Below are 24,139 nucleotides of genomic sequence, written 5' to 3'. Positions count from 1 at the left end.
TGTGATTAATAAATTCACCATGTTCAAAAAGATATGTCTGTTTTTTTGTTGTTTTTTTGACCAAACTACCAATAGGTGCCCATCTTTGCGAGGCATTGGAAAACCTCCTGGTCATTATGGTTGAACATGCGTTTGAAATTCACTGCTTGACTGAGGGGCATTACAGATAATATTTGGGGCACAGTTATGAGGTGGCGTTACAGATAATATGTGGGGCACAGTTATGAGGTGGCGTTACAGATAATATTTGGGGCACAGTTATGAGGTGGCGTTACAGATAATATTTGGGGCACAGTTATGAGGTGGCGTTACAGATAATATTTGGGGCACAGTTATGAGGTGGCATTACAGATAATATGTGGGGCACAGTTATGAGGTGGCGTTACAGATAATATTTGGGGCACAGTTATGAGGTAGCATTACAGATAATATTTGGGGCACAGTTATGAGGTGGCGTTACAGATAATATTTGGGGCACAGTTATGAGGTGGCGTTACAGATAATATTTGGGGCACAGTTATGAGGTGGCATTACAGATAATATTTGGGGCACAGTTATGAGGTGGCATTACAGATAATATTTGGGGCACAGTTATGAGGTGGCATTACAGATAATATGTGGGGCACAGTTATGAGGTGGCATTACAGATAATATGTGGGGCACAGTTATGAGGTGGCATTACAGATAATATGTGGGGCACAGTTATGAGGTGGCATTACAGATAATATGTGGGGCACAGTTATGAGGTGGCGTTACAGATAACATGTGGGGCACAGTTATGAGGTGGCGTTACAGATAATATGTGGGGCACAGTTATGAGGTGGCATTACAGATAATATGTGGGGCACAGTTATGAGGTGGCGTTACAGATAATATTTGGAGCACAGTTATGAGGTGGCGTTACAGATAACATGTGGGGCACAGTTATGAGGTGGCATTACAGATAATATGTGGGGCACAGTTATGAGGTGGCGTTACAGATAACATGTGGGGCACAGTTATGAGGTGGCGTTACAGATAACATGTGGGGCACAGTTATGAGGTGGCATTACAGATAATATTTGGGGCACAGTTATGAGGTGGCATTACAGATAATATGTGGGGCACAGTTATGAGGTGGCGTTACAGATAATATGTGGGGCACAGTTATGAGGTGGCGTTACAGATAATATTTGGGGCACAGTTATGAGGTGGCGTTACAGATAATATGTGGGGCACAGTTATGAGGTGGCGTTACAGATAATATTTGGGGCACAGTTATGAGGTGGCGTTACAGATAATATGTGGGGCACAGTTATGAGGTGGCGTTACAGATAATATTTGGGGCACAGTTATGAGGTGGCGTTACAGATAATATTTGGGGCACAGTTATGAGGTGGCGTTACAGATAATATGTGGGGCACAGTTATGAGGTGGCGTTACAGATAATATTTGGGGCACAGTTATGAGGTGGCATTACAGATAATATTTGGGGCACAGTTATGAGGTGGCGTTACAGATAACATGTGGGGCACAGTTATGAGGTGGCATTACAGATAATATGTGGGGCACAGTTATGAGGTGGCGTTACAGATAATATTTGGGGCACAGTTATGAGGTGGCGTTACAGATAATATGTGGGGCACAGTTATGAGGTAGCCATTATGTTAAACACTATTATTGCACACAGAGTGAGTCCATGAAAATTATTATGTGACTTGTTAAGCAGATTTTTTCTCCTGAACTTATTTAGGATTGCCATAACAAAGGGGTTGAATACTTATTGACTGAAGACATTTCAGCTATTAACGTTGAATTAATTTGTAAAAATGTCTAAAAACACAATTCCACTTTGACATTATGGAGTATTGTGTGTAGGCCAGTGACAAAAGAAAAACTACATTTAATCCATTTTAAATTCAGGCTGTAACACAACAACATGTGGAAAAAGTCAAGGGGTGTGAATACTGTCTGAAGGCACTGTATGTATGAGGGCAGACTGAGGCATCAAAAGCATAAGCCTGCGATCTGAAGCTAAAAGTTTCAGTGAAATACAGCACACTTTGGAATTTAAAGATTCCATTTCTGCTCATCGTGTTTGCGTGATTGCAACTGATTGAGTATGTAGGAAAGAAGGTAGACTTACCTGAAGTACAGATTGACATGTTCAGCTGCTTGTTTATAGAGCCCCTCAAACTGGTCTCTGGCCCACTGCAAAGACACATGGTAGGTCTGACTTAATGAGGTTTTCATTTTAACTTCAGTCTGATACACACTTTTCATTTAAGCATGGTCTCAGTCACCCTCAAAATGCTTATCCATTCTGGGGCAAGTTTGAGAGTTAAGAGTGTAAAAATATTTGCATTTTAGATGAGTTGTGTGTGTGAGGGATTACGAGATAAGTGGAGTATGGATGGATGGACTGAGTTAGGAGTTAGTACTGTACTGTATGGATGGATATGGACTGAGTTAGGAGTTAGTACTGTACTGTATGGACGGAGATGGACTGAGTTAGGAGTTGATACTGTACTGTATGGATGGAGATGGACTGAGTTAGGAGTTGATACTGTACTGTACTGTATGGATGGAGATGGACTGAGTTAGGAGTTGATAGTGTACTGTATGGACGGAGATGGACTGAGTTAGGAGTTAGTACTGTACTGTATGGACGGAGATGGACTGAGTTAGGAGTTAGTACTGTACTGTATGGACGGAGATGGACTGAGTTAGGAGTTAGTACTGTACTGTATGGATGGAGATGGACTGAGTTAGGAGTTAGTACTGTACTGTATGGACGGAGATGGGCTGAGTTAGGAGTTAGTACTGTACTGTATGGACGGAGATGGACTGAGTTAGGAGTTAGTACTGTACTGTATGGACGGAGATGGACTGAGTTAGGAGTTAGTACTGTACTGTATGGATGGAGATGGACTGAGTTAGGAGTTGGATGGAGATACTGAGTTAGGAGTTGTACTGTATGGATGGAGATGGACTGAGTTAGGAGTTAGTACTGTACTGTATGGATGGAGATGGACTGAGTTAGGAGTTAGTACTGTACTGTATGGATGGAGATGGACTGAGTTAGGAGTTAGTACTGTACTGTATAGACGGAGATGGGCTGAGTTAGGAGTTGATAGTGTACTGTATGGATGGAGATGGACTGAGTTAGGAGTTGATAGTGTACTGTATGGATGGAGATGGACTGAGTTAGGAGTTAATACTGTACTGTACTGTATGGATGGAGATGGACTGAGTTAGGAGTTGATACTGTACTGTATGGATGGAGATGGACTGAGTTAGGAGTTAATACTGTACTGTACTGTATGGATGGAGATGGACTGAGTTAGGAGTTGATACTGTACTGTATGGATGGAGATGGACTGAGTTAGGAGTTAGTACTGTACTGGATGGAGATGGACTGAGTTAGGAGTTAGTACTGTACTGTATGGATGGAGATGGACTGAGTTAGGAGTTAGTACTGTACTGTATAGACGGAGATGGGCTGAGTTAGGAGTTGATAGTGTACTGTATGGATGGAGATGGACCGAGTTAGGAGTTAATACTGTACTGTACTGTATGGATGGAGATGGACTGAGTTAGGAGTTGATACTGTACTGTATGGATGGAGATGGACTGAGTTAGGAGTTGATACTGTACTGTATGGATGGAGATGTACTGAGTTAGGAGTTAATACTGTACTGTATGGATGGAGATGACTGAGTTAGGAGTTGATACTGTACTGTATGGATGGAGATGGACTGAGTTAGGAGTTAGTACCGTACTGTATGGATGGAGATGGACTGAGTTATGAGTTAGTACTGTACTGTATGGATGGAGATGGACTGAGTTAGGACTGTACTGTATGGATGGAGATGGACTGAGTTAGGAGTTAGTACTGTACTGTATAGACGGAGATGGGCTGAGTTAGGAGTTGATAGTGTACTGTATGGATGGAGATGGACTGAGTTAGGAGTTAATACTGTACTGTACTGTATGGATGGAGATGGACTGAGTTAGGAGTTGATACTGTACTGTATGGATGGAGATGGACTGAGTTAGGAGTTAATACTGTACTGTACTGTATGGATGGAGATGGACTGAGTTAGGAGTTGATACTGTCCTGTATGGATGGAGATGGACTGAGTTAGGAGTTAATACTGTACTGTACTGTATGGATGGAGATGGACTGAGTTAGGAGTTAGTACTGTACTGTATGGATGGATGGAGATGGACTGAGTTAGGAGTTGATACTGTACTGTATGGATGGAGATGGACTGAGTTAGGAGTTGATACTGTACTGTATGGATGGAGATGGACTGAGTTAGGAGTTAGTACTGTACTGTATGGATGGAGATGGACTGAGTTAGGAGTTAGTACTGTACTGTATAGACGGAGATGGGCTGAGTTAGGAGTTGATAGTGTACTGTATGGATGGAGATGGACTGAGTTAGGAGTTAGTACTGTACTGTATGGATGGAGATGGACTGAGTTAGGAGTTAGTACTGTACTGTATGGACGGAGATGGACTGAGTTAGGAGTGAGTACTGTACTGTATGGATGGAGATGGACTGAGTTAGGAGTTAGCACTGTACTGCACTGTATGGATGGAGATGGACTGAGTTAGGAGTTGACTGTATGGATGGAGATGGACTGAGTTAGGAGTTAGTACTGTACTGTATGGATGGAGATGGACTGAGTTAGGAGTTGATACTGTACTGTACTGTATGGATGGAGATGGACTGAGTTAGGAGTTAGTACTGTACTGTATGGACGGAGATGGACTGAGTTAGGAGTTGATACTGTACTGTACTGTATGGATGGAGATGGACTGAGTTAGGAGTTAGTACTGTACTGTATAGACGGAGATGGGCTGAGTTAGGAGTTGATAGTGTACTGTATGGATGGAGATGGACTGAGTTAGGAGTTAATACTGTACTGTACTGTATGGATGGAGATGGACTGAGTTAGGAGTTGATACTGTACTGTATGGATGGAGATGGACTGAGTTAGGAGTTGATACTGTACTGTATGGATGGAGATGGACTGAGTTAGGAGTTAGTACTGTACTGTATGGATGGAGATGGACTGAGTTAGGAGTTAGTACTGTACTGTATGGATGGAGATGGACTGAGTTAGGAGTTAGTACTGTACTGTATGGATGGAGATGGACTGAGTTAGGAGTTAGTACTGTACTGTATGGATGGAGATGGACTGAGTTAGGAGTTAATACTGTACTGTACTGTATGGATGGAGATGGACTGAGTTAGGAGTTGATACTGTACTGTATGGATGGAGATGGACTGAGTTAGGAGTTAATACTGTACTGTACTGTATGGATGGAGATGGACTGAGTTAGGAGTTGATAATGTACTGTACTGTATGGATGGAGATGGACTGAGTTAGGAGTTAGTACTGTACTGTACTGTATGGACGGAGATGGACTGAGTTATGGTACTGTATGGAGAGAGAGTTAGGAGATACTGTACTGAGTGGAGATGGACTGAGTTAGGAGTTGATACTGTACTGTACTGTATGGATGGAGATGGACTGAGTTAGGAGTTAGTACTGTACTGTATGGATGGAGATGGACTGAGTTAGGAGTTAGTACTGTACTGTATGGATGGAGATGGACTGAGTTAGGAGTTAGTACTGTACTGTATGGATGGAGATGGACTGAGTTAGGAGTTAGTACTGTACTGTATGGACGGAGATGGACTGAGTTAGGAGTTAGTACTGTACTGTATGGATGGAGATGGACTGAGTTAGGAGTTAATACTGTACTGTACTGTATGGACGGAGATGGACTGAGTTAGGAGTTAATACTGTACTGTATGGATGGAGATGGACTGAGTTAGGAGTTAGGACTGTACTGTACTGTATGGATGGAGATGGACTGAGTTAGGAGTTGATAGTGTACTGTATGGACGGAGATGGACTGAGTTAGGAGTTAGTACTGTACTGTATGGACGGAGATGGACTGAGTTAGGAGTGAGTACTGTACTGTATGGATGGAGATGGACTGAGTTAGGAGTTAGATACTGTACTGTACTGTATGGATGGAGATGGACTGTACTGTATGGACGGAGATGGACTGAGTTAGTTAGTACTGAGTATTGGAGATGGACTGAGTTAGGAGTTAGTACTGTACTGTATGGATGGAGATGGACTGAGTTAGGAGTTAGTACTGTACTGTACTGTATGGATGGAGATGGACTGAGTTAGGAGTTGATAGTGTACTGTATGGACGGAGATGGACTGAGTTAGGAGTTAGTACTGTACTGTATGGATGGAGATGGACTGAGTTAGGAGTTAGTACTGTACTGTATGGATGGAGATGGACTGAGTTAGGAGTTAGTACTGTACTGTATGGATGGAGATGGACTGAGTTAGGAGTTAGTACTGTACTGTATGGATGGAGATGGACTGAGTTAGGAGTTAGTACTGTACTGTATGGATGGAGATGGACTGAGTTAGGAGTTACTGTATGGACGGAGATACTGAGTTAGGAGTTAGTACTGTACTGTATGGATGGAGATGGACTGAGTTAGGAGTTAGTACTGTACTGTATGGATGGAGATGGACTGAGTTAGGAGTTAGTACTGTACTGTATGGACGGAGATGGACTGAGTTAGGAGTTGATACTGTACTGTATGGATGGAGATGGACTGAGTTAGGGAGTTAATACTGTACTGTACTGGATGGATGGAGATGGACTGAGTTAGGAGTTGATACTGTACTGTATGGATGGAGATGGACTGAGTTAGGAGTTGATACTGTACTGTATGGATGGAGATGGACTGAGTGTACTGAGTTAGGAGTTAATACTGTACTGTACTGTATGGATGGAGATGGACTGAGTTAGGAGTTAGATACTGTACTGATATGGACTGAGTTAGGAGTTAGTACTGACTGATGGATGGATATGGACTGAGTTAGGAGTTAGTACTACTGTACTGTATAGACGGAGATGCTGAATGGACTGAGTTAGGAGTTGATACTGTACTGTATGGATGGAGATGGACTGAGTTAGGAGTTAATACTGTACTGTACTGTATGGATGGAGATGGACTGAGGAGATGGTATGGATGAGATGGACTGAGTTAGGAGTTGATACTGGAGATGGGAGATGGACTGAGTTAGTTAGGAGTTAATACTGTACTGTATGGATGGAGGATGGATACTGTACTGGGATGGAGATGGACTGAGTTAGGAGTTAGTACTATACTGTACTGTATGGATGGAGATGGACTGAGTTAGGAGTTAATACTGTACTGTACTGTATGGATGAGAGATGGACTGAGTTGGAGATTGAGTTGTACTGTACTGTATGGATGGAGATGGACTGAGTTAGGAGTTAATACTGTACTGTATAGATGTACTGGAGATGGACTGAGTTAGAGTTAGTACTGTACTGTACTGTAGGAGAGATGGACTGAGTTAGGAGTTAGATACTGTACTGTATGGATGGAGATGGACTGAGTTAGGAGTTGTACTGTACTGTATGGATGGAGATGGACTGAGTTAGGAGTTATACTGTACTGTATGGATGGAGATGGACTGAGTTAGGAGTTAGTACTGTACTGTATAGATGGAGATGGACTGAGTTAGGAGTTGATACTGTACTGTATGGATGGAGATGGACTGAGTTAGGAGTTAATACTGTACTGTACTGTATGGATGGAGATGGACTGAGTTACTGTACTGTATGGACGGAGATGATACTGTACTGTATGGATGGAGATGGACTGAGTTAGGAGTTATACTGTACTGTATGGATGGAGATGGACTGAGTTAGGAGTTGATACTGTACTGTACTGGATGGAGATGGACTGAGTTAGGAGTTAGTACTGTACTGTATGGATGGAGATGGACTGAGTTAGGAGTTAGTACTGTACTGTATGGACGGAGATGGACTGAGTTAGGAGTTGATACTGTACTGTATGGATGGAGATGGACTGAGTTAGGAGTTAGTACTGTACTGTATGGATGGAGATGGACTGAGTTAGGAGTTAGTACTGTACTGTATGGTGGAGATGGACTGAGTTAGGAGTACTGTACTGGATGGAGATGGACTGAGTTAGGAGTTGTATACTGTACTGTATGGATGGAGATGGACTGAGTTATGGTTAATACTGTACTGTATGGATGGAGATGGACTGAGTTAGTTAATACTGTAGTTAGATGGAGATGGACTGAGTTAGGAGTACTGTATGGATGGAGATGGACTGAGTTAGGAGTTATACTGTACTGTACTGTATGGATGGAGATGGACTGAGTTAGGAGTTAGTACTGTACTGTATGGATGGAGATGGACTGAGTTAGAGTTAATACTGTACTGTATGGATGGAGATGGACTGAGATACTATACTGTACTGTATGGATGGAGATGGACTGAGTTAGACTGAGTTGATACTGTACTGTATGGACGGAGATGGAGGATAGACTATGTACTGTATTGGAGATGGACTGAGTTAGGAGTTAGTACTGTACTGTATGGATGGAGATGGACTGAGTTAGGAGTTAGTACTGTACTGTATGGATGGAGATGGACTGAGTTAGGAGTTAATACTGTACTGTATGGACGGAGATGGACTGAGTTAGGAGTTAATACTGTACTGTATGGATGGAGATGGACTGAGTTAGGAGTTGATACTGTACTGTACTGTATGGATGGAGATGGACTGAGTTAGGAGTTAGATACTGTACTGTACTGTATAGATGGATGGAGATGGACTGAGTTAGGAGTTAGTACTGTATAGATGGAGATGGACTGTTATGGATGGAGATGGACTGAGTTAGGAGTTGATACTGTACTGTATGGATGGAGATGGACTGAGTTAGGAGTTAGTACTGTACTGTATGGACGGAGATGGACTGAGTTAGGAGTTAGTACTGTACTGTATACTGATGGTATAGATAGAGATGGACTGAGTTAGGACTGTATTGGAGATACTGTACTGTACTGTATGGATGGAGATGGACTGAGTTAGGAGTTGATACTGTACTGTATGGATGGAGATGGACTGAGTTAGGAGTTAATACTGTACTGTATGGATGGAGATGGACTGAGTTGAGTTAGTACTGTACTGTATATGGACGGAGATGGACTGAGTTAGGAGTTGATACTGTACTGTATGGATGGAGATGGACTGAGTTAGGAGTTGAACTGTACTGTACTGGAGATACTGTATAGATGGAGATGGACTGAGTTAGGAGTTAGTACTGTACTGTATATGGAGATGGACTGAGTTAGGATACTGTACTGTATATGACTGAGTTGGAGATGGACTGAGTTAGGAGTTGATATACTGTACTGTATGGATGGAGATGGAGATGGACTGAGATTAGGAGTTAGTACTGTACTGTATAGACGGAGATGGACTGAGTTATGGAGATGGACTTAGTTGTACTGTACTGTATGGATGGAGATGGACTGAGTTAGGACTGTACTGTAGTACTGTACTGTACTGTATGGATGGAGATGGACTGGAGATGGACTGTATGGATGGAGATGGAGTTAGGAGTTAGTACTGTACTGTATGGACGGAGATGGACTGAGTTAGGAGTTGTACTGTACTGTATGGATGGAGATGGACTGAGTTAGGAGTTGATACTGTACTGTATGGATGGAGATGGACTGAGTTAGAGTTAGTACTGTACTGTATGGATGGAGATGGACTGAGTTAGAGTTGATACTGTACTGTATGGATGGAGATGGACTGAGTTAGGAGTTATACTGTACTGTATGGATGGAGATGGACTGAGTTATGGATGGAGATGGACTGAGTTAGGAGTTAGTACTGTACTGATAGTATGGATGGAGATGGACTGAGTTAGGAGTTAGTACTGTACTGTATGGATGGAGATGGACTGAGTTAGGAGTTAGTACTGTACTGTATGGATGGAGATGGACTGAGTTAGGAGTTAGTACTGTACTGTATGGATGGAGATGGACTGAGTTAGGAGTTGATACTGTACTGTATGGATGGAGATGGACTGAGTTAGGAGTTGATAGTGTACTGTACTGAGACGGAGATGGACTGAGTTAGGAGTTAATACTGTACTGTATGGATGGAGATGGACTGAGTTAGGAGGAGTACTGTACTGTATGGATGGAGATGGACTGAGTTAGGAACTGTACTGTACTGTATGGATGGAGATGGACTGAGTTAGGACTATACTGTATATGGATGGAGATGGGAGTTAGGAATACTGTACTGTATGGATGGAGATGGACTATAGATAGAGAGTTAGACTACTGTACTGTACTGTATGGATGGAGATGGACTGAGTTAGAGAGATGGAGATGGACTGAGTTAGGAGTTGATACTGTACTGTATGGATGGAGATGGACTGAGTTAGGAGTTAATACTGTACTGTACTGTATGGACGGAGGATGGAGAGTTGGTACTGAGATGGAGATGGACTGAGAGGAGTTAGTACTGTACTGTATGGATGGAGATGGACTGAGTTAGGAGTTGATACTGTACTGTATGGATGGAGATGGACTGAGATGGTACTGTACTGTATGGAGAGATGGACTAGGAGTACTGTACTGTATTGGAGATGGACTGAGTTAGGAATTGATAGTATACTGTATGGATGGAGATGGACTGGAGAGTTGATACTGTACTGTACTGTATGGATGGAGATGGAGTTAGGAGTTATATACTGTACTGTATGGATGGAGATGGACTGAGTTAGGAGTTGATACTGTACTGTATGGATGAGAGATGGACTAGTTAGGAGTTGATACTGTACTGTATGGATGGAGATGGACTGAGTTAGGAGTTAGTACTGTACTGTATGACGGAGATGGAGATAGACTGAGTTAGGAGTTAGTACTGTACTGTATGGATGGAGATGAAGTTAATACTATACTGAGATTAGACTGAGTTATGGAGATACTGTACTGTACTGTATGGAGATGGACTGTTAGGAGTTAGGAGTTACTGTACTGTACTGTATAGATGGAGATGGACTGAGTTAGGAGTTGATACTGTACTGTATGGATGGAGATGGACTGAGTTAGGGAGTTAATACTGTACTGTATGGATGGAGAGTTAGTACTGTACTGTATGGATGGAGAATGGACTGAGTTAGGAGTTAGTACTGTACTGTACTGTATGGACGGAGATGGACTGAGTTAGGAGTTGATACTGTACTGTATGGATGGAGAATGGACTGAGTTAGGAGTTGATACTGTACTGTACTGTATAGATAGAGATGGACTGAGTTAGGAGTTGATACTGTACTGTATACGGAGATGGACTGAGTTAGGAGTTGTACTGTACTGTATGGATGGAGATGGACTGAGTTAGGAGTTATACTGTACTGTACTGTATGGATGGAGATGGACTGAGTTAGGAGATAGAATAGACTGAGTTATGGAGAAGTTAATACTGTACTACTATGGATGTACTGTACTGAGAATGGACTGAGTTGGAGTTGATACTGTACTGTATGGATGGAGATGGACTGAGTTAGGAGTTGATACTAGTTAGTGTATGGATGGAGAGACTGAGTTATAGACTGGGAGTATAGATAGAATACTGTACTGTATGGATGGAGATGGACTGAGTTAGGAGTTAGTACTGTACTGTATGGATGGAGAATAGACTGAGTTATGGAGTGGACTGAGTTAGGAATACTGTACTGTATGGATGGAGATGGACTGAGTTAGGAGTTAGTTACTATACTGTATGGAGATATGGAGATGGACTGAGTTAGGAATTTAGTACTAGGAGTACTATACTGTATGTAGATGGAGATGGACTGAGTTATAGTTAATACTGTACTGTACTGTATGGATGGAGATGGACTGAGTTAGGAGTTAATACTGTACTGTATGGATGGAGATGGACTGGTTAGGAGTTAATACTGTACTGTAGATGGAGATGGACTGAGTTAAGGAGTATTGGAGATGGACTGAGTTAGGAGTTATACTGTATACTGTATGGAGAGATGGACTGATAGTTAATACTGTACTGTATAGATATGACTGAGATTATGGACTGAGTTGAATACTGTACTGTAGATGGACTGAGTTAGGAGTTATACTGTACTGTATATGGACGGAGATGGACTGAGTTAGGAGTTAATACTGTACTGTATAGATGGACTGAGTTGAGTTAGGAGTTAATACTGTACTGTACTGTATATGGATGAGAGATAGACTGAGATGGGAATTAGTACTGTACTGTACTGGACGGAGATGAGACTGAGTTAGGAGTTAGTACTGTACTGTATAGACGGAGATGGAATGGAGATGGAAATTATATACTATACTGAGTAATTAGGAGTTAATACTATACTGTACTATAGATATGGATGGAGATGGAAGTTAAGTTACTATACTGTATGGACTGAGTTAGGAGAGATGGACTGAGTTAGGAGTTGATACTATACTGTACTGTATGGATGGAGATGGACTGAGTTAGGAGTTGATACTGTACTGTATGGATGGAGATGGACTGAGTTAGGAGTTGACTGTACTGTATGGACGGAGATGGACTGAGTTAGGAGTTATACTACTGTACTGTATAGATGAGAATGGACTGAGTTAGGGTATAGATGAGAATAGACTGTACTGTATTAGGAGTTAGGAGTTACTACTGTACTGTATAGATAGAAATGGACTGAGTTATGGAGGAGTTAGTACTATACTATATGGAGATGGACTAGATACTGTACTGTAATGGATGAGATGGACTGAGTTAGGAGATTGTACTGTACTGTATGGACTGAGAATGGACTGAGTTAGGAGTTAGTACTGTACTGTATGGATGGAGATGGACTGAGTTAGGAGTTGATACTGTACTGTATGGATGGAGATGGACTGAGTTAGGAGTTAGTACTGTACTGTATGGATGGAGATGGACTGAGTTAGTTAATAGTACTGTATTAGAGATAGACTGTACTGTATACTGTATAGGATGGAGATGGACTGAGTTGGAGTTGATACTGTACTGTATATGGAGATGGACTGAGTTAATGAGTTAGAGTTAGTTATAGTATGGACGGAGATGGACTGAGATAGTGTACTGTACTGTATAGATGGAGAATGGACTGAGTTAGGAGTTAATACTGTACTGAGATAGGACTGAATGGAGTTAGGAAGTTGATACTGTAGTTATAGATGGAAATGACTGTACTGTTGTATGGATGGAGATGGAGTTGAGTTGATACTGTACTGTATGGATGGAGATGGACTGAGTTAGGAGTTAGTACTGTACTGTATGGATGGAGATGGACTGAGTTAGGAGTTAGTACTGTACTGTATGGATGGAGATGGACTGAGTTAGGAGTTGATACTGTACTGTATGGATGGAGATGGACTGAGTTAGAGTTGATACTGTACTGTACTGTATGGATGGAGATGGACTGAGTTAGGAGTTGATACTGTACTGTATGTATGGATGGAGATGGACTGAGTTAGGAGTTAGTACTGTACTGTACTGTATGGATGGAGATGGACTGAGTTAGGAGTTAATACTGTACTGTATGGACGGAGATGGACTGAGTTAGAGATTATGGATACTGAGTTAGGATGGAGATGGACTGAGTTAGGAGTTAATACTGTACTGTATGGATGGATACTGTACTGTATGGAGATGGACTGAGTTATGGACTGAGTTAGGAGTTAATACTGACTGTACTGTTAGGATGGAGATGGACTGAGTTAGGAGTTAGTACTGTACTGTATGGATGGAGATGGACTGAGTTAGGAGTTAGTACTGTACTGTACTGTATGGATGGTTAGGAGTTGATACTGTACTGTAGATGGACTGAGTTAGGAGTTAGATACTGTACTGTACTGGATGGAGATGGACTGAGTTAGGAGTTATACTGTACTAAGTTGTACTGTATGGATGGAGATGGACTGAGTTAGGAGTTTAGTACTGTACTGTATGGACGGAGATGGACTGAGTTAGGAGTTATACTGTATGGATGGAGATGGACTGAGTTAGGAGTTAATACTGTACTGTATGGATGGAGATGGACTGAGTTAGGAGTTATACTGTACTGTACTGTATGGATGGAGATGGACTGAGTTAGGAGTTGATACTGTACTGTATGGATGGAGATGGACTGAGTTAGGAGTTAGATACTGTACTGTATGGATGGAGATGGACTGAGTTAGGAGTTAGTACTGTACTGTATGGATGGAGATGGACTGAGTTACTGTATGGATGGAGATGGACTGAGTTAGGAGTTAGTACTGTACTGTATGGATGGAGATGGACTGAGTTAGGAGTTGATACTGTACTGTACTGTATGGATGGAGATGGACTGAGTTACTGAGTTGATACTGTACTGTATGGATGGAGATGGACTGAGTTAGGAGTTGATACTGTACTGTATGGATGGGATGGAGAGTTAGATGGACTGAGATTAGTTATACTGTACTGTATGGATGGAGATGGACTGAGTTAGAGTTAATACTGTACTGTACTGTATGGATGGAGATGGACTGAGTTAGGAGTTGATACTGTACTGTATGGATGGAGATGGACTGAGGAGATGGTACTGAGTTAGGAGTTGGACTGAGTTGTACTGTACTGTATGGATGGAGATGGACTGAGTTAGAGTTATGGAGTTAGTTACTGTACTGTATGGATGGAGATGGACTGAGTACTGGATATAGGAGTTGATACTGTACTGTATGGATGGAGATGGACTGAGTTAGGAGTTAGTACTGTACTGTATGGACGGAGATGGACTGAGTTAGGAGTTGATACTGTACTGTATGGATGGAGATGGACTGAGTTAGGAGTTAGTACTGTACTGTACTGTATGGATGGAGATGGACTGAGTTAGGAGTTGATACTGTACTGTATGGATGGAGATGGACTGAGTTAGGAGTTAGTACTGTACTGTATGGATGGAGATGGACTGAGTTAGGAGTTAGTACTGTACTGTATGGACGGAGATGGACTGAGTTAGGAGTTGATACTGTACTGTATGGATGGAGATGGACTGAGTTAGGAGATACTGTACTGTATGGATGGAGATGGACTGAGTTAGGAGTTAGTACTGTACTGTATGGATGGAGATGGACTGAGTTAGGAGTTATACTGTACTGTATGGATGGAGATGGACTGAGTTAGAGTTAGTACTGTACTGTATGGATGGAGATGGACTGAGTTAGGAGTTAGTACTGTACTGTATGGTTAGAGACTGTAGTTGTACTGTACTGGATGGAGATGGACTGAGTTAGTTAATACTGTAGTTGGAGATGGACTGTACTGTACTGTATGGATGGAGATGGACTGAGAGTTAGTACTGTACTGTTAGGAGATACTGTACTGGATGGAGATGGACTGAGTTAGGAGTTAATACTGTACTGTACTGTATGGATGGAGATGGACTGAGTTAGGAGTTGATACTGTACTGTATGGATGGAGATGGACTGAGTTAGGAGTTGATACTGTACTGTATGGATGGAGATGGACTGAGTTAGGAGTTACTGTACTGTACTGTATGGATGGAGATGGACTGAGTTAGGAGTTGTACTGTATGGAGATGGATACTGTACTGTATGGATGGAGATGGACTGAGTTAGGAGTTAGTACTGTACTGTACTGTATGGATGGAGATGGACTGAGTTAGGAGTTAATACTGTACTGTACTATGGATGGAGATGGACTGAGTTAGGAGTTAGTACTGAGTTGGATGGAGATGGACTGAGTTAGTTAGTACTGTACTGTATGGATGGAGATGGACTGAGTTAGGAGTTGATACTGTACTGTATGGATGGAGATGGACTGAGTTAGGAGTTAGTACTGTACTGTATGGATGGAGATGGACTGAGTTAGGAGTTGATACTGTACTGTATGGATGGAGATGGACTGAGTTAGGAGTTATACTGTACTGTATGGATGGAGATGGACTGAGTTAGGAGTTGAGTACTGTACTGTATGGATGGAGATGGACTGAGTTAGGAGTTAGTACTGTACTGTATTGGAGATGGACTGAGTTAGGAGTTGTACTGTACTGTATGGATGGAGATGGACTGAGTTAGGAGTTGATACTGTACTGTATGGATGGAGATGGACTGAGTTAGGAGTTAGATACTGTACTGTATGGATGGAGATGGACTGAGTTAGGAGTTGATACTGTACTGTATGGTGGAGATGGACTGAGTTAGGAGTTAGTACTGTACTGTATGGATGGAGATGGACTGAGTTAGGAGTTGATACTGTACTGTATGGATGGAGATGGACTGAGTTAGGAGTTAGTACTGTACTGTATGGATGGAGATGGACTGAGTTAGGAGTTAGTACTGTACTGTATGGATGGAGATGGACTGAGTTAGGAGTTAGTACTGTACTGTATGGATGGAGATGGACTGAGTTAGGAGTTAGTACTGTACTGTATGGATGGAGATGGACTGAGTTAGAGTTGGTACTGTATGGATGGAGATGGACTGAGTTAGGAGTTGATACTGTACTGTATGGATGGAGATGGACTGAGTTAGGAGTTAATACTGTACTGTACTGGATGGAGATGGACTGAGTTAGAGTTGTACTGTACTGTATGGATGGAGATGGACTGAGTTAGGAGTTAGTACTGTACTGTACTGTATGGATGGAGATGGACTGAGTTAGGAGTTGATACTGTACTGTATGGATGGAGATGGACTGAGTTAGGAGTTGATACTGTACTGTACTGTATGGATGGAGATGGACTGAGTTAGGAGTTAGTACTGTACTGTATGGACGGAGATGGGCTGAGTTAGGAGTTAGTACTGTACTGTATGGACGGAGATGGACTGAGTTAGGAGTTAGTACTGTACTGTATGGATGGAGATGGACTGAGTTAGGAGTTAATACTGTACTGTACTGTATGGATGGAGATGGACTGAGTTAGGAGTTGATACTGTACTGTATGGATGGAGATGGACTGAGTTAGGAGTTGATACTGTACTGTATGGATGGAGATGGACTGAGTTAGGAGTTAGTACTGTACTGTATGGATGGAGATGGACTGAGTTGGAGTACTGTACTGTATGGATGGAGATGGACTGAGTTAGGAGTTAGTACTGTACTGTATGGATGGAGATGGACTGAGTTAGGAGTTAGTACTGTACTGTACTGGATGGAGATGGACTGAGTTAGGAGTTGATACTGTACTGTATGGATGGAGATGGAGATGGAGTTGATACTGTACTGTATGGATGGAGATGGACTGAGTTAGGAGTTAGTTAGTACTGTACTGTATGGACGGAGATGGACTGAGTTAGGAGTTGATACTGTACTGTATGGACGGAGATGAGATGGACTGAGTTAGGAGTTGATACTGTACTGTACTGTATGGATGGAGATGGACTGAGTTAGGAGTTGATAGTGTACTGTATGGACGGAGATGGACTGAGTTAGGAGTTAGTACTGTACTGTATGGACGGAGATGGACTGAGTTAGGAGTTAATACTGTACTGTATGGATGGAGATGGACTGAGTTAGGAGTTAGGACTGTACTGTACTGTATGGATGGAGATGGACTGAGTTAGGAGTTAGTACTGTACTGTACTGTATGGACGGAGATGGACTGAGTTAGGAGTTAGTACTGTACTGTATGGACGGAGATGGACTGAGTTAGGAGTTAGTACTGTACTGTATGGATGGAGATGGAGATGGTACTGTACTGTATGGTTAGATGGAGTTAGGAGTTGTACTGTACTGTATGGATGGAGATGGACTGAGTTAGGAGTTAGTACTGTACTGTATGGATGGAGATGGACTGAGTTAGGAGTTAGTACTGTACTGTATAGACGGAGATGGACTGAGTTAGGAGTTGTACTGTACTGTATGGATGGAGATGGATACTGTACTGTATGGATGGAGATGGACTGAGTTAGGAGTTGATACTGTACTGTATGGATGGAGATGGACTGAGTTAGGAGTTGATACTGTACTGTATGGATGGAGATGGACTGAGTTAGGAGTTACTGTACTGTACTGTATGGATGGAGATGGACTGAGTTAGGAGTTGATACTGTACTGTATGGATGGAGATGGACTGAGTTAGGAGTTAGTACTGTACTGATGGAGATGGACTGGAGATGGTACTGTACTGTATGGATGGAGATGGACTGAGTTAGGAGTTAGTACTGTACTGTATGGACGGAGATGGACTGAGTTAGGAGTTGATACTGTACTGTATGGATGGAGATGGACTGAGTTAGGAGTTAATACTGTACTGTACTGTATGGATGGAGATGGACTGAGTTAGGAGTTGATACTGTACTGTATGGATGGTATGGACTGGAGATGGACTGTACTGTATGGATGGAGACTGAGTTAGGAGTACTGTACTGTATGGATGGAGATGGACTGAGTTAGGAGTTGATACTGTACTGTATGGATGGAGATGGACTGAGTTAGGAGTTAGTATGGATGGAGATGGACTGAGTTAGGAGTTGAGTACTGTACTGTATGGATGGAGATGGACTGAGTTAGGAGTTAGTACTGTACTGTATGGATGGAGATGGACTGAGTTAGGAGTTAGTACTGTACTGTATGGATGGAGATGGACTGAGTTAGGAGTTTACTGTACTGTACTGTATGGACGGAGATGGACTGAGTTAGGAGTTGATGTGTACTGTATGGATGGAGATGGACTGAGTTAGGAGTTAATACTGTACTGTACTGTATGGATGGAGATGGACTGAGTTAGGAGTTGATACTGTACTGTATGGATGGAGATGGACTGAGTTAGGAGTTAGTACTGTACTGTACTGTATGGATGGAGATGGACTGAGTTAGGAGTTGATACTGTACTGTATGGATGGAGATGGACTGAGTTAGGAGTTGATACTGTACTGTATGGATGGAGATGGACTGAGTTAGGAGTTAGTACTGTACTGTATGGATGGAGATGGACTGAGTTAGGAGTTAGATACTGTACTGTATGGATGGAGATGGACTGAGTTAGGAGTTAGTACTGTACTGTATGGATGGAGATGGACTGAGTTAGGAGTTAGTACTGTACTGTATGGATGGAGATGGACTGAGTTAGGAGTTGTACTGTACTGTATGGATGGAGATGGACTGAGTTAGGAGTTGATACTGTACTGTATGGATGGAGATGGACTGAGTTAGGAGTTAATACTGTACTGTACTGTATGGATGGAGATGGACTGAGTTAGGAGTTGATACTGTACTGTATGGATGGAGATGGACTGAGTTAGGAGTTAATACTGTACTGTACTGTATGGATGGAGATGGACTGAGTTAGGAGTTGATACTGTACTGTATGGATGGAGATGGACTGAGTTAGGAGTTGATACTGTACTGTATGGATGGAGATGGACTGAGTTAGGAGTTAATACTGTACTGTACTGTATGGATGGAGATGGACTGAGTTAGGAGTTGATACTGTACTGTATGGATGGAGATGGACTGAGTTAGGAGTTGATACTGTACTGTATGGATGGAGATGGACTGAGTTAGGAGTTGATACTGTACTGTATGGATGGAGATGGACTGAGTTAGTTGATAGTACTGTATGGATGGAGATGGACTGAGTTAGGAGTTAGTACTGTACTGTATGGATGGAGATGGACTGAGTTTACTGTACTGTATGGATGGAGATGGACTGAGTTATGAGTTAGTACTGTACTGTATGGATGGAGATGGACTGAGTTAGGAGTTAGTACTGTACTGTATGGATGGAGATGGACTGAGTTAGGAGTTAGTACTGTACTGTATAGACGGAGATGGGCTGAGTTAGGAGTTGATAGTGTACTGTATGGATGGAGATGGACTGAGTTAGGAGTTAATACTGTACTGTACTGTATGGATGGAGATGGACTGAGTTAGGAGTTGATACTGTACTGTATGGATGGAGATGGACTGAGTTAGGAGTTAGTACTGTACTGTATGGATGGAGATGGACTGAGTTAGGAGTTGATACTGTACTGTATGGATGGAGATGGACTGAGTTAGAGTTGTACTGTACTGTATGGATGGAGATGGACTGAGTTAGGAGTTAGTACTGTACTGTATGGATGGAGATGGACTGAGTTAGGAGTTAGTACTGTACTGTATGGACGGAGATGGACTGAGTTAGGAGTTAGTACTGTACTGTATGGATGGAGATGGACTGAGTTAGGAGTTAGCACTGTACTGCACTGTATGGATGGAGATGGACTGAGTTAGGAGTTAGTACTGTACTGTATGGATGGAGATGGACTGAGTTAGGAGTTAGTACTGTACTGTATGGACGGAGATGGACTGAGTTAGGAGTTGATACTGTACTGTATGGACGGAGATGGACTGAGTTAGGAGTTGATACTGTAATGTACTGTATGGATGGAGATGGACTGAGTTAGGAGTTAGTACTGTACTGTATGGATGGAGATGGACTGAGTTAGGAGTTGATACTGTATTGTATGGACGGAGATGGACTGAGTTAGGAGTTGATACTGTACTGTACTGTATGGATGGAGATGGACTGAGTTAGGAGTTGATAGTGTACTGTATGGACGGAGATGGACTGAGTTAGGAGTTAGTACTGTACTGTATGGATGGAGATGTACTGTACTGTATGGACGGAGATGGACTGAGTTAGGAGTTAGTACTGTACTGTATGGATGGAGATGGACTGAGTTAGGAGTTACTGTACTGTACTGTATGGATGGAGATGGACTGAGTTAGGAGTTAGTACTGTACTGTATGGATGGAGATGGACTGAGTTAGGAGTTAGTACTGTACTGTATGGATGGAGATGGACTGAGTTAGGAGTTGATACTGTACTGTATGGATGGAGATGGACTGAGTTAGGAGTTGATGTACTGTACTGTATGGATGGAGATGGACTGAGTTAGGAGTTAGTACTGTACTGTACTGTATGGATGGAGATGGACTGAGTTAGGAGTTGATACTGTACTGTATGGATGGAGATGGACTGAGTTAGGAGTTAATACTGTACTGTACTGTATGGATGGAGATGGACTGAGTTAGGAGTTGATACTGTACTGTATGGATGGAGATGGACTGAGTTAGGAGTTGATACTGTACTGTATGGATGGAGATGGACTGAGTTAGGAGTTAATACTGTACTGTACTGTATGGATGGAGATGGACTGAGTTAGGAGTTGATACTGTACTGTATGGATGGAGATGGACTGAGTTAGGAGTTGATACTGTACTGTATGGATGGAGATGGACTGAGTTAGGAGTTAATACTGTACTGTACTGTATGGATGGAGATGGACTGAGTTAGGAGTTGATACTGTACTGTATGGATGGAGATGGACTGAGTTAGGAGTTAGTACTGTACTGTATGGATGGAGATGGACTGAGTTAGGAGTTAGTACTGTACTGTATGGATGGAGATGGACTGAGTTAGGAGTTAGTACTGTACTGTATGGACGGAGATGGACTGAGTTAGGAGTTAATACTGTACTGTACTGTATGGATGGAGATGGACTGAGTTAGGAGTTGATACTGTACTGTATGGATGGAGATGGACTGAGTTAGGAGTTGATACTGTACTGTATGGATGGAGATGGACTGAGTTAGGAGTTAGTACTGTACTGTATGGATGGAGATGGACTGAGTTAGGAGTTAGTACTGTACTGTATGGATGGAGATGGACTGAGTTAGAGTTGGACTGTACTGTATGGATGGAGATGGACTGAGTTAGGAGTTAGTACTGTACTGTATGGATGGAGATGGACTGAGTTAGGAGTTGTACTGTACTGTATGGATGGAGATGGACTGAGTTAGGAGTTGTACTGTACTGTATGGATGGAGATGGACTGAGTTAGGAGTTAGTACTGTACTGTATGGATGGAGATGGACTGAGTTAGGAGTTAATACTGTACTGTACTGTATGGATGGAGATGGACTGAGTTAGGAGTTAGATACTGTACTGTATGGATGGAGATGGACTGAGTTAGGAGTTGATACTGTACTGTATGGATGGAGATGGACTGAGTTAGGAGTTAGTACTGTACTGTATGGATGGAGATGGACTGAGTTAGGAGTTAGTACTGTACTGTATGGATGGAGATGGACTGAGTTAGGAGTTAGTACTGTACTGTATGGATGGAGATGGACTGAGTTAGGAGTTAGTACTGTACTGTATGGATGGAGATGGACTGAGTTAGGAGTTAGTACTGTACTGTATGGATGGAGATGGACTGAGTTAGGAGTTAGTACTGTACTGTATGGATGGAGATGGACTGAGTTAGGAGTTAATACTGTACTGTACTGTATGGATGGAGATGGACTGAGTTAGGAGTTAATACTGTACTGTATGGATGGAGATGGACTGAGTTAGGAGTTGATACTGTACTGTATGGATGGAGATGGACTGAGTTAGGAGTTAGTACTGTACTGTATGGATGGAGATGGACTGAGTTAGGAGTTGATACTGTACTGTATGGATGGAGATGGACTGAGTTAGGAGTTGATACTGTACTGTACTGTATGGATGGAGATGGACTGAGTTAGGAGTTGATAGTGTACTGTATGGACGGAGATGGACTGAGTTAGGAGTTAGTACTGTACTGTATGGACGGAGATGGACTGAGTTAGGAGTTGATACTGTACTGTATGGATGGAGATGGACTGAGTTAGGAGTTGATACTGTACTGTACTGTATGGATGGAGATGGACTGAGTTAGGAGTTAGTACTGTACTGTACTGTATGGACGGAGATGGACTGAGTTAGGAGTTAGTACTGTACTGTATGGATGGAGATGGACTGAGTTAGGAGTTAGTACTGTACTGTATGGATGGAGATGGACTGAGTTAGGAGTTAGTACTGTACTGTATGGATGGAGATGGACTGAGTTAGGAGTTAGTACTGTACTGTATGGATGGAGATGGACTGAGTTAGGAGTTAGTACTGTACTGTATGGATGGAGATGGACTGAGTTAGGAGTTAGTACTGTACTGTATGGATGGAGATGGACTGAGTTAGGAGTTGATACTGTACTGTATGGATGGAGATGGACTGAGTTAGGAGTTGATACTGTACTGTATGGATGGAGATGGACTGAGTTAGGAGTTAATACTGTACTGTACTGATGGAGATGGACTGAGTTAGGAGTTGATACTGTACTGTATGGATGGAGATGGACTGAGTTAGGAGTTAATACTGTACTGTACTGTATGGATGGAGATGGACTGAGTTAGGAGTTGATACTGTACTGTATGGATGGAGATGGACTGAGTTAGGAGTTAGTACTGTACTGGATGGAGATGGACTGAGTTAGGAGTTAGTACTGTACTGTATGGATGGAGATGGACTGAGTTAGGAGTTAGTACTGTACTGTATGGATGGAGATGGACTGAGTTAGGAGTTGATACTGTACTGTATGGATGGAGATGGACTGAGTTAGGAGACTGTACTGTACTGTTGGATGGAGATGGACTGAGTTAGGAGTTGTACTGTACTGTATGGATGGAGATGGACTGAGTTAGGAGTTGATACTGTACTGTATGGATGGAGATGGACTGAGTTAGGAGTTAGTACTGTACTGTATGGATGGAGATGGACTGAGTTAGGAGTTGATACTGTACTGTATGGATGGAGATGGACTGAGTTAGGAGTTAGTACTGTACTGTATGGATGGAGATGGACTGAGTTAGGAGTTAGTACTGTACTGTATGGATGGAGATGGACTGAGTTAGGAGTTAGTACTGTACTGTATGGATGGAGATGGACTGAGTTAGGAGTTAGTACTGTACTGTATGGATGGATATGGACTGAGTTAGGAGTTAGTACTGTACTGTATGGACGGAGATGGACTGAGTTAGGAGTTGATACTGTACTGTATGGATGGAGATGGACTGAGTTAGGAGTTAATACTGTACTGTACTGTATGGATGGAGATGGACTGAGTTAGGAGTTGATACTGTACTGTATGGATGGAGATGGACTGAGTTAGGAGTTAATACTGTACTGTACTGTATGGATGGAGATGGACTGAGTTAGGAGTTGATACTGTACTGTATGGATGGAGATGGACTGAGTTAGGAGTTGATACTGTACTGTATGGATGGAGATGGACTGAGTTAGGAGTTAATACTGTACTGTACTGTATGGATGGAGATGGACTGAGTTAGGAGTTGATACTGTACTGTATGGATGGAGATGGACTGAGTTAGGAGTTGATACTGTACTGTATGGATGGAGATGGACT

The 24,139-nt window shown here is 42.3% G+C and overlaps 1 protein-coding gene across 2 annotated transcripts in view; it reads right to left on the bottom strand.

The window, feature by feature from the left end:
• The window catches only part of uba7 (ubiquitin-like modifier activating enzyme 7), a 129,551-nt gene that overhangs the window by 76,259 nt on the left and 29,153 nt on the right, over positions 1-24,139 (bottom strand). For both annotated transcript variants that reach the window (XM_065001994.1, XM_065001993.1), the window contains exon 15: positions 2,126-2,190. In XM_065001994.1, the coding sequence (XP_064858066.1) occupies positions 2,126-2,190 (65 nt within the window). The remainder of the gene's footprint in view (positions 1-2,125; positions 2,191-24,139) is intronic.

Source organism: Oncorhynchus nerka, linkage group LG15 (genome assembly GCF_034236695.1).
Source record: "Oncorhynchus nerka isolate Pitt River linkage group LG15, Oner_Uvic_2.0, whole genome shotgun sequence".
NCBI lineage: Eukaryota > Metazoa > Chordata > Actinopteri > Salmoniformes > Salmonidae > Oncorhynchus > Oncorhynchus nerka.
Note: the sequence above shows the minus strand (reverse complement) of the source record. Positions and strands in the feature narration are given on the sequence as shown.